This window comes from Centroberyx gerrardi, chromosome 1, assembly GCF_048128805.1.
Source record: "Centroberyx gerrardi isolate f3 chromosome 1, fCenGer3.hap1.cur.20231027, whole genome shotgun sequence".
NCBI classification, from domain to species: Eukaryota; Metazoa; Chordata; class Actinopteri; order Beryciformes; family Berycidae; genus Centroberyx; species Centroberyx gerrardi.
Genome location: NC_135997.1, coordinates 21,397,877 through 21,410,681, shown reverse-complemented (window position 1 = coordinate 21,410,681; position 12,805 = coordinate 21,397,877). Strand labels below are relative to the sequence as shown.

Here is a 12,805-nt window from a genome sequence, read left to right as displayed (position 1 = left end):
TCTCTCTGTTTTTTCTCTCTCTCTCTCTCTCTCTCTCTCTCTCTCTCTCTCTCTCTCTCTCTCTCTCTCTCTCTCTCTCTTTCTCTCACTCTCTCTGTTAATCTGTCTCCCTCCCAGTGTCATACTAAGCCCTGTAACATGGGTTTCTCTCTGTGTCTTTCTTTCATTCTCTCTGTCATCATTTCATGATTCAAAGAGTTCTTTCTTGGCCTGTTCTCCACTGCCCTTGGATCTGGGTCTATTCCCAAACTCGACCATCCCAGTCATTATATGTCTTGAGCTCAGCGGAGGTAGTTTCACCTACAGCCCTGCAAGAAATACGCTTCATTACAGCTACTTGAGAAAACTGCTCCAGAATTTGTTCTCCTCTGATTAGCTGTGAATTTACGGTAGCTTGTGCGCTTACCCAAGTGCATTATTGAATATTTTTGTTGTCATCCACTAGTGTAATTTACTCATTGTCTCTACTTTACCCCCACTTGATCATTAGCAGGTTGACACTGCTACTGTGGCACAACAACTTGTCATTTGATATTACTGTAATTTTATAATATGATTGTGTGCAGAGCTATGAGAGAAAAACCAGAGGGATGAGATCATCTGGTCCTTTGATGGCTGTGGTCATTGTTAATGTGAAGACAGAGAAACTGAATGGGAACTGGAAAAGACAGCACCAGTGTCTCTCCCAATACCACTTTTTATTTCTCTTGGTAAAATGGGGGGACATTTGCCATAAGAGATCTGGTGTTTGCAAAAGGGGGGTGCTGTAGCAATCAACTAAAAACTGGAAATGTCATTGATTGGGCCAAAGAGGCCCCACTTGTTAACTACAGGCTTGTTTATGTTGATTTGAATGTAGGATGATAATGCATTTCTAATTCAACCATTCAAAACATTATTGCTGGAGGAGAGGCTAGAGCAGGAGTCCTCCATTCCAGTCCTCGAGGGCCGGTGTCCGGCAGGTTACAGTATATAAAGGGAAAGAGGGGGAGGGAGACAGGGATGAGAGTGGGATGAGAAAGAGAGGGTGGGGAAAAGTTGAAGGAGAAATGAGACTGAGATGGGTATGAAGGAGGGGGACAGAATAAAGAAAGAGGAGGGGACAGAGAGAGAAATTGGAGTGAGAAATGGGGGGCTTTCAACAAAGGTTCCACTTTTAGCCTTTCTATATTATTTTAATACTTATAACAACATTTGGACATTCATCTATTCCGTAGTGGGTCTGTAAGTCTCCTATTGTATTTTGGTTCTGCTCTGTCCTCATTCCAACCCGGCTCTGTCACTTCCCTATTAACAAGTGGAATAGAGCATGTGAGATTAGGACAATAGCCTGATTTCCACCAGAGAGCTAAACAGGACTAGCCAGGACTTAGTAATTATCAGCCTGTTTTCCACTACAGGGTCTACGGGGCTAGCCAGGGCTTTCTCATTATCTGTGCCATTCGATTTCCCTCAAAACAACATTGCTGCATTGTGAAAATGTAGAAATTTTAGCATCCTGTTGCCAACAGAGATGAGCTTTAAGCAGGGCTATAGTTTCAAATACACACTTGATGCTTTGTATCTTTTATCATGAACAGGCTGAGTTGGTCCTGGGACACTTATTCACTAATACAGGGAGTTCAGCTGGGGTAAAACAATGCATTGCAGTGTCTCCCTAACAATTCTTGTAGCAGCTGTGGTTGTTTCCCTAATAGGTTTTCTGAAACAGCAGTAGTGAGGAGTAATTTGTTCTAGTGGTTTCATATCTGTCTCTGTTTTGTTCCATTGTAGTGTCGGTGATTTAACTGCTCTTATTTGATTTACAGGCCAAGCATCTACATCTAGATCCCTCTAGATCTGCTGAAATTGTTCGGACACATAACATGACAAACACCATCCTAAAAACACATAACATGCCAATGCACGCGGTCCATAATAATCATTCAGAATTGTCATAAAATGGCCAGCTTCATTAAATATTACTTTAAAGGTTCAATAAGTACGATTTTAACTACCACAGAGCACAAAATGACCATACTATATACATGGGGATAATAGGGTTGTTGATCAATGCCAATGACTCAATGATTACTTAACGATAACATTTGCTCAGGCATTGTAAAAACAGACAAGAAACACATACAAAAGAGCCATGTTTGAGCTGAAAGTGCATGTGCAATTAAAAAAGGAAATTAGTAACAGTAAACAAATTTGACTTGCTGTGCAGGAGTCATCACACGATACGAAGTCTTTCTACGCGGACCAGTGGAATCACAGAACTTCACAAGTCCTGCCCCTGAAAAGAGGGTGTTCTTGAGCTCTGGTTGGCTGGATCCAAGCGTCTCTCCAGAAGCACAGGGAGCCAATCAGAGCAGTGTCTCACCCCCTGAGAGCAGTGCCATGATAACGGGTCTGCAGGCATTTTCAACCTATCAGATGAGGGTCGTGAGTATCAACGTGGCAGGCAGTGTGACGTCAGAGTGGACCACAGCACGCACCATGGAGGGAGGTTTGTATGCACACACACACACACACACACACACACACAAAATGATCATGGTTAAACAGCTTTAATGCAACTTTCGTTTTTCAGTCACGCTGTGGGGCATTTAGAGTTGGGAGGCTTTTGGTCAATGTGTATCTGAACATATTGATGGAATGTTGAATAAACAGGGATAAGGTGTAGGTGCATGAGAAAATCAGAAATTTGCATTGGCCTATTGCTGTAGGATTTTCTGTACCTGATTTGGAGGTGGTCAGGCTCATATTTGATCAAAATGTAAAAAAGTCTGGCTGGTATCCAGTCCTAATATACATACAGCAATTGAAGGATATGGGGAGGAAAAGATAGATGGATGATGGATAAAAGTTGTCCTCCAGGCCTATCACCCTGTTGGATGGTTAGGGTTACTGATTACTGAAACCATTGGTTGGAACCTAAAACAGTAAATTTTGGCCCAGTAACTAGCTAGTCACTTAACAGACTAGAAGGCACATGGTAGAGCGCAAACCTCTGCCAGCACCGAACAATTCTCCAACTTGCAAAGCTGCAGCGCCTGTAACAGTTTGTTTGCGGAAATCCCAGATCCGGATCACCACCAAAATGTAATCAACTGATTCTCGGGCCACGGGCTATCTGTCCGCCAAAGAAAATTAATTGGCGGAGGTAATAACTGAATATTTTACAAAAACACAACAAAAATCAAAACCGTCAGACAGAAGGAAAAAAGAGCAGAGAAAGGAAGTGGAGACGGAGAGAGGAAATAAGGAAGTGTGTGTGGGGGAGGGGGAAACTCATTAAGGTATTTGAATTCCAAAGAGATGATATGGCTCATTAGGACTAAACGATTGCCTCCAACATCACTCTAAGCTATGTGTCTGGATAACAAGCATATGATAACACCATATTAAACTCGGTGTGGGTGTGGGTGTTTGTGCGCGTACATGTGTCTGTACTAGAAAGAAAGAATATGACTATGGTTATGTCTACCATGAATCACATTTCACAGCATATTTCACAGCTAGATGCCATCGACAGTAGAATAAAAGAATCCTTCCTTCTAATCTGTCATGTAATAGTGGCTGTCGCAACCACAGAATTGTAGAATGCTTAAATCCATTAAGTCCACATAATATCCAGTCTTCATTTAAGTCTTAAGTCATCAGTTTTCCATTTCTTCGTGACTAAATTGATGTCTTATTTTTATTTAATTCTCCATAAAAGGTTCAACATTTTCCGTGGCTTAGGTGGCATGTTTGACAGTTAAAGGACAAGTCCACCCTAAAACCCTAACACTGTTTAAAAAAATAGCTATTTGCAATGTACCTTGCATTTCTGGGCCCATTTTGTGGTTTGGTGGTGTATTTTTCTAATTCCCATGCACAATTGGCCAAACATAGACAACGTAAAAACTGCAGGATCTTTATTCTTTTTTTTTTACAGCTCTCTCTCTTTCTTTCTCTCTCTCTCTCTCTCTCTCTCTCTCTCTCTCTCTCTCTCTCTCTCTCCCTCTCTCTCTCTCTCTCCCCCTCCCCGCTCTACGTCTTTCACTCACCTTGTTTGTATGTGTGTTTTGTTGTCTGGCTGTGTGGTGGAGTTAACTAACTTTACACATTAAAGTCCAAACAGCAGAGAAGTACTGCACAATTTGAATCCTACGTCTGCTAAATCTAGTTGGTAGATCCAAATAAAGTATTTGAAACATATTTGAAATATATGTGTGTGTGTGTGTGTGTGTGTGTGTGCGCGTTCCTGTCTCCAGCCCCTGAGTTGATGGCTCCTCCGGAGGTGTACGCAGTGTCATCCACCAGTCTGAAAGTCACCTGGAGCTCCGCTGAGGGTCACGGGGTCATCGCCAGGGGAAAGGTCACAGAATACCGGGTCAACTTACTCACCAAACAGAGCAGCAATCCCTATGCTCCTCCAGTTATTAGTCAGGTTAGACACACACACACTCACACACACACACAAACACACACACACACACACACAGAGTAGGACAACATGAGGTCATGTTCAGGTTATATGGGCTACGTTCACATTACAGACCACGTGAATTCTGATCTGACCGGTCAAACTGGGACCACTGGGACCACATATGTATGTGGCCCAAGATGGAATAAAAAAGCTTAGATTCCATTCTTGTTTTTTAGTGTTCACACTGCTCAGCATGTGCATGAAATTAAAGGACTGAAGGCCTACAGTGTGTATAACTCATCCCCTCTCTTACTCAGCTTCTATTTTCTCCTCTTTTTTCCTCCCTCTTCCTTTTCCTTTTTCTTCTGGTCCTCTTCATCTCTTCTTCAGGTCTTACATCGGGCGGGACCCTCGTCACAGCCTGTATATATAGTGAAAGGACTGAAGCCTTACCATGTGTATAACTTCACTGTTACACTCTGCACCAGGACAGGCTGCACCACCAGTCTGCCAAGCACAGGACGGACTCTACCAGCAGGTAAAGCACAAATACAGGCACACACACAGACACACACACACACACACACACACACACACATACATTGTACACTACATGAACACATTACCAAAACATGTGCACCTTCTATTCTCTCTCCTCATCACTCGCTTTTTCTTTACACAGTGTTGTCATAGTTAAATTGATAATAACACAAAGGGCCTCCTTATGTCCTAGAACAGATGTATTAGTCAACAATTACTAGGGCTGAAAGATAAAAAATGTAATTGCAATTATTTGACAGAATATTGCAATTGTGATTTAAACTGAGATTTTTGTTCTTGTCATAAAATTATTTAGAGAAAAGTGATTTTGTAAAAAAAAAAATAGATGTCAGTGTGCAGCATTTGCTGAGTTTGAGTATGATGAAATGTTTTCACCAATATTGCACTTGATTCATGGACCAAAGATTACCCGCAGGACTAATAGACCATTTTGGACGCAACTCTCTCTTAAGCAATTAATTGCAGCCGCTGCAATTTGGAAATTGCAGAAGCTCATATTGCGATTTAGATTTTTTTTCCGATTAATTGTTCAGCTGTTACAATTACTACAGTCTACTTATGGCCAGAAAGAAGAAGAAGACGTCCCACTCTCTAACCTGTGATGTCACACCGTTATACAGCTCTGCAGAGAATAAATTTGAAAATATTAAAACGCTGAAAGGGACAATATATTTTCTATTTTAGGGGCGAGTGTTCAGTCATGTATGTATTCATGCTCAGTACTGATTGGACTCTCCAAGGTCAGAGCAATAACATGAATTCTTAGAGTGCGTGGTATTCCCCTTATAACAACTGTAACACATCCCTCTGTGACACACACACACACACAAGCGCAAGCATACACACAGTCAGTCATTGGGTACTTGAGTAGCGACAGCACTGGTGGTGTTAACCAGAGGGGATATTCATGGCGCGCGGCAGTAAAAACAATTTACTGTTAATTACAAGGAGAAAAATGTGGCGTAGCACACACTCCCTGCTGGCCATGAATCAAACACACACGCACACAAACACACACACACACTCTGTTAGATTTATAACCACTATGGAAGTAGGATGAATTAGCTGTGTTTAATAACTCAGACACAAATCACTGGGACTGAGACGAGCCCTAATTGATCAGTGCCGGGTGACGGATACACACACACACACACACACACACACACACACACGCACACACACACACCTCATTTTTTATTCATTCTGACATAGTCTGTCCCTTCCTCACTCTTTCACTCACTCTATCCTTCACTTATCTCTCTACCTTTCTTTCTTCCGGTCTCTTTCACATGCACAGTTATTCACTCGCACACAAAATAGCACAGAGCGATAGAGGAACGTGAATCATTCTGAAGTATACATATTGCACACACACACACACACACACACACACACACACACACACACACACACACACACACACACATGTGACCCTCGCACACACTTTTCCATCTGTTCAACCATGGTCTCCACTCTTTCTTTATGTTCTGTTTCTGTTGTTTTTGTTTTGTTTATCTCTTTAGGTGAATAGACAATGTGTGTGTGCTGAGTGCTTGAGACAAACCTTTCATCTATAAATACTTGCGCAGGGATTTGAGCTTTTGAATGTACTCTTAACGGCTACATCTGTTGACATAGCAACGATTTTCATTTCATACGATTCCCGAAAAGTTCCTTGCGTTTATTGTGATGAATGATATTTCATATTGTAATCAGTGGACTTTTTGAATGTATTTTTAACGGCTACATCTGTTGACACAGCGACGATGTTTATTTCAAGCGATTCCAAAGACTTCTCTTGACTGTAATACAGTACAATACAATATGGCTTATTGTACCCAGTTGACTTTTTGAATGTATTTTTAACAGCCACATCTGTTGCCACCATTTTGTTTCATCCATTGCCAAAGATGTCCCTTGTTTCAACTGTAAGAAATGATAATGGCATATGCCGTTTGGCAGACATTTTTTTTAAAATCTCAAAACAATTTGCATAGCATGTGCTACTCCGTTGGGTATTGAGCTTCTATTGTAGCTCCATATTTCAAATTGCTTTTTCTCATTCAGTTTGAAACTGCAATCTGGACTAGTTTACAGAAAATAGTTAATGATACTGAAAATAGTATTCGCACATCCAAAATAACCTCATCTCAGGTGCAGGATAAAATAAATATAATATCCACACACTAAATGGTGCAATGTTTCACCCCTGAATTGAAAAATTGCTCAAGTAAAGCTTTAAAATAAAGTGGACCATTAAGACCATCTTTTCTCTGCTCTACGTTTGGATACACTGTACATATTACTGATGCGCTGATCCAGAAGTACCATTTGACTCTAATTAAACATAGACACACACACACACACACACACCCAAGGCTGTGCCATTAGAGCCAGCTGCCATCTGCTGTCAGTAAGCAGACAGCATCTGCAAAACCACTGGAGTTACACACATCAGACCAAGACTGACTAAATATCACCGCACACTGAGACACACAATGACAGAGGGAGAGCGCTCTGTGTGTCTGTGTGTGTTGATGCATTTGCATTTGTTTGAGTGTGTGTGTCTTCCCACGATGTTATCGATCAGAGTGTAAAGTGAGTGGCTAATCAGGGGCTGATGGTGATGTTTTATGTATCCTACATCCATAAAGGCTTGTTCTACAAGACATACACACACAGACACACACACATACACACACTCACACTGTAACACCACTCAACAGAACAGGAACTTTATTGATTTACGCATAATTGGCCTGAGGCCCTTCTTGAGGGGAGAAATATGCATGGCAAGGGATCGCCATGTCAATAAGTGGTGTGTCTGTGTGTGTGGTGTAACTGTACGCTAAGAGCCTGTTAAGACATGTCAGTCGCTATAAAAACAGAAAACACACACATGCACACATACACAATTGCTCCCTGGGAGCTGGCCCGTTATTTAGCTGCTTCATTACCATGGCGGCGACCAAAATTAACCTTTCTGGTGGACTGTTAACCTTGTGTATGTGTGTGTGAGTGTGTGTGTGTGGGCAAGTGGCTTTCGTCAAACTGAATGTGTCACAGTGTTAAGTACATTACAGTGAATTAACAAGGAGGCACAATAAACTTGTACACACACAAACACACAGATGAATACATGACAGTATGTTAGCATCCCAATCAATAAGGAGAAATGCTCTTTGATCTGACACCACACACACACACACACACACACACACACAGAGGCCTCTGTCGTTCTGTTTGCATTACCACTGTCCCGTTTTCATACAGTTGCATTAAAATGAAGTGCCTTCTGCCCAATGTGATCCAATGTGTGGATTGTGTGGGGTAGAGAAAATTAATTAAGTAAATTTTGTTGTAATTTTTGTTTTGTCTTTCAGCCTTCAGAAGGTGCAAGGGAATAGTCTGGCAACTACTTATTTTAGAGAAATCAGATATGCGATAAATTGTTCAGTTCTAAATTACTGTGTTTTGAGGAAGTATAGACTACAGCAGCCACTGTAGTATCAATGCTAGATAGATGCAGGGTGGGGACTGGATGGGGAACATCTATCACTGTATACAGGATAAAGAGGCATCTGTCCTACAGACTGCCACATAGCAGTACCCCCCACTTTAACTCACACACACACACACACACACACACACACACACACACACACACACACACACACACACAGACACTCAAGCTTTGATAGAGAAATCAGTTTGAACTAAAAGATAAACTTGTTTTCTAGTATTTCATACATCAATGCACAAATGTTTTAAATTTGGTGTGTGTGTGTGTGTGTGTGTGGCACAGAGAATGTTCTAAATGACACCATAGCTCAATTTCAATAGACTGGTGAGCTATCGATTGGCAGTAATTTATGGTTTGATGTGCCAAGATGAGCCGCCCAAGACAAGCTGTCCACTTCCCATTTAAGAGCTCTATTAGGACTCACACTAAAGATGGCCTGCGCGCGGGTGTGTGTCAGTGAGAGCTAATTTACTCCTACCACAGACCATTTAGACCATTACTGAAACACACACACACACAGACACACACACAAACACGAGGATGGGATGACACTTAATGCACACACATCCTGCCCATCCCATACCACTCCATCACTCGCGATGTTTCTCTCTCCATCCTTACATATCTCTTCTCACCATCTCAGTGGGTCTCCTGCTGATTTATTTATTAAATGTCTTAAAGCTGCAGCTCCAGTAGCTCCGGTATGTTTAAAAAGGAAATTTAATTTAACGTTAAAGTGAAAGAAGGAAATTGAATTGACCCTCAATGAAGTGAAAATGAGATTTGACAATGAAAAAAAAATCACAAAATTAAGATCAAGATCACAAAGTGATTTTATTTTGTATTGAGACTAGTTTGGGATCTAATGGTAAGAAGCAATTACAACCACATTAAAATGATTTCCGAAGTTGCTATAAAAAGTATATTAGCTTACTTGAGTGTGATTTCCTTCTGTCCTCTTTCTCCTCCCAGTTCCATCTGGGTTGTCCCCACCTCGACTAAATCCAATGAATCAGACCACCATTCACATCGACTGGGACCCCCCAGCCCAACTCAACGGACCACGCCCCCTCTACCAGGTCTGTGTGTGAGCATGAACATATTCGGCTGTCATCACAGATTGAGAGATTTTCAGTCTTTTTTTAGCAACTTTGTTACTGTCACTTGTTGAAAATTATTTTGTTTATTTTGTTTTATTAGCTCTCCAATTCGATCACAACAGCAGTAAATTTCTGTTACCTCTCTTTCACCAACAAGGAAATATGGGAAATGAGATATTAATGTCTTGATTGTAGGCATAATAGAGAACAATGCATAGATTCCAGTGATGGCAAGGTGTCCCCAAAAAGTTTTTTAATTTTTTTTTTTATAATTGGGTATTGGTCTATGTGGTGTTTATAGTGTTCTGATCACATTGAGTGCTATGTTTTTAAATCTTTTGTTCATTGAATTGTTTTTGAATCAGTCCCTCATGACATACCCCTTCACATGTACTTGGCAATACAAAGCAAGTCTGATTCTGTTTGTATGAGGCAGGGTGGTGTGTCTTGTCTCTGAGGATGATGATGATGATGATAATAATGACTTTTGTTATTAGTTTTCTAAATTGTAGATCTCTTGACTAGTCTCCTCTCTCCTCCTTCCAATGTTTTCTTATTGATAATACCACTGTTTATGAATAAATTTAGTATTATTGCTGCTGCTATACTTACTGTTTACTTGCTGTTTCCCAGCTGGAGCGGACAGACATCTCTCTGTCTGACCCACGAGGCCCTGTCGTCAGGGGAACCAGGTTCCCAGGCAGCAGCTACTACCGGTTTCCTAATGACACCCTTCCTGTTAACACTGACTTTACAGGTGAGCAGCGTGTCTGCATGCATGTGAGTGTCTGTTTGTGCGTGTACGCCTGAGAGTGTATGTCTGTCAGCATTTTGCTGTATATGCTCGTCTGCGTGTGTGTACAGTGTGTGTGTGTGTATGTGTATGTTTGTGTGACTATGCATACCTCTACACACCTGTGTCTGTTGTTATGTATGCCTGTATGCGTATGTACATATCCATGCATTTTTGTGTGTGTGCATGTTGTTGTTCAGTCATCGCTCCACTGTCTCTCAGTCTCACTGTCTTCCAATGACTTCCCCAGTCATTCTAAAGGACAATTATCTTTCTGTTTACCAGCATCATTAGAGAGCTGAGCTCCACAGCCAAACATGTTCTGCTTCATCTGAGAACATCACCCAGTCTGACGCTCATAATTAATGACTGCTGATACTAATCAGTAGGATTTGAGCTCGCAAAGCTCTTCGATGCCACTTCAGCTAACTTCATCACTGTCCTGCAGAAACCTTGTATCTCCAGTAATGTCTGTCTATGTAGACAAAATGTTTGAATGTCCTAGCGCTGTGCCAAAACATTGATAATGCATGTCAAAAATGCATGTTAAAATGTCAAGTGCGCGTTGCTGTCAATATGCAAATCAGTCAGTTTTTCCTGATTCCTGAAATTCCTGACTTTTTGCGGATACAGGTTTTTATCAGTAATCCTTTCTGATAGTGATCAACTGTGATTGAGCTTGCAAAGCTCTCTGCTGTCATCAAGTAATCTTGTTCCAACCAAATATTTTTACATTTTTGCCACCCAGAAATCGGGATCCATGTACATAAAGGCCTTTGGTTCTTTACCTGTTTATCTGATATGGCTGAAAATACCCTCAAATTAAAACTGACAATCAGCAATTTAGCCTTATAATCACTGTCATTTCACACATGAAGTAGTAGGAGTATACACTGCCAAAACACCAAACAGTATGTCACTGTCCAAATACTAATAATAAGGAGCTCACAGTATGCACAAGAGATGATTTCAGAGTGGATGAATGGGGTTGGCGTTTTTTTTAGTGCAAATAATGAAATGCATCCCCTTTGTTGCCTGTAGGTCTTGAGGGGAAAAACAAATTGTCAGAATTCAGCCTATGAGATTCTTAGAATTAAGAGTGGAGGTTCATATTTGAACATTTCAATTTGTACAGCATATCATCAGCATCCTGCAGGAGCCGTGTATATTTTCACATTGATGCCTACGATTTTAGAACACGTTTTCATGCAGTAAAAATAGTTTGGCTTATAGTCGTTAAACAGTGTCAGCTGTCAGTTCCAGCAAGAATAGGGGAGAAAATGGGAGAGACGTAGAGAGGAGAGAAAAATATAGAAGAGGCTACTTGAGAAGAACGGAAGCAGTTTATATGGAGAGGTACAACACTCCATCAACATCAAAAAAGTAATTTATCCAAATCAAAAATAATAACCTAAATTATCTATTTGTTACAATAAAAAGATGTTTTGATTTTGTGACCTTCATTAGAGGTGAAAGCAAGCAGTGTGTTTTTACCCCAGTTAATAAATTCTTATTTTTAATATAATTTTTCATATTGAGAATGTCACACCTCTACTTAGAGCATTGATCATTCTTTAATTACCTTTTATGGACATGGAAAGTTACTAAATTCTTTACTATTTATTATTACCACTCAGATAGTATAAACTATGTGTTCTCTCTACTCTCCTTTTTCCACAAAGTGAAGAAAACATGGAGCTGAATGGTCTGAATGTGTGTAACTGTATGAATGTGAAGCATTAAAAAAAAGGTAAAAAAAAAAAATCCCAATAAATAGAGGATTTTTTTAAATGATATTGAATATCTGGCCTCCTGTTCCTCCTACAAATGTACTTCCATATAGTGTAATGGGTCACTCTGTACACTGTTTTATTCCAACAAACAGATGATTTTTGATACAGAGAGAGTGTCTCGCCTCGCCTCTCTCCTTGTCCTTCATAAAGAGTAATGGATCCATTACTCTGTGTTCTTATGGAGCTGAATGGTGTGAATGTGTGTAATTGTGTGCACACAAAGCAGCAAACCTTCTCTAGATAAATGTTAAGAAATCCCAATAAATAGGTGATGATTTTTACAGGGATGATGAGCGAGTGTGCTACCTCTTGTTTCAAGTCTCCACTCTTGGTTCGGGGTAATGGGTCACTCTGAACGCTGTGTTCTTATCCCAATAAACAGATGATGATTTTTGATAGTGAGCCTCTCTCCTCTCCTCCATGCTCCTCCTTCATAAAGGGCAATGGATCTCTCTGAATACTGTTTCATCCAAGTAAATAGATGATGATTTTTGCTATTGAGAGAGTGTCTCGCCTCTCCTCCACTCTCCTCCTTCATAAAGGGTAATGGATCAGACAATCACTTTCAGACCGGATCTATTCTGGACCATCAATGTGTCGGCAGTCCTCAAACCATCGCCCTTTTACAACCGTCAA

The 12,805-nt window shown here is 40.7% G+C and overlaps 1 protein-coding gene across 1 annotated transcript in view; it reads left to right on the top strand.

The window, feature by feature from the left end:
* Positions 1 to 12,805, top strand: part of ush2a (Usher syndrome 2A (autosomal recessive, mild)) — a 242,629-nt gene that overhangs the window by 66,382 nt on the left and 163,442 nt on the right. The window contains exons 25-29 of the mRNA XM_071921972.2: positions 2,210 to 2,491; positions 4,245 to 4,420; positions 4,790 to 4,937; positions 9,456 to 9,562; positions 10,217 to 10,340. Of these exons, the coding sequence (XP_071778073.2) occupies positions 2,210 to 2,491; positions 4,245 to 4,420; positions 4,790 to 4,937; positions 9,456 to 9,562; positions 10,217 to 10,340 (837 nt within the window). The remainder of the gene's footprint in view (positions 1 to 2,209; positions 2,492 to 4,244; positions 4,421 to 4,789; positions 4,938 to 9,455; positions 9,563 to 10,216; positions 10,341 to 12,805) is intronic.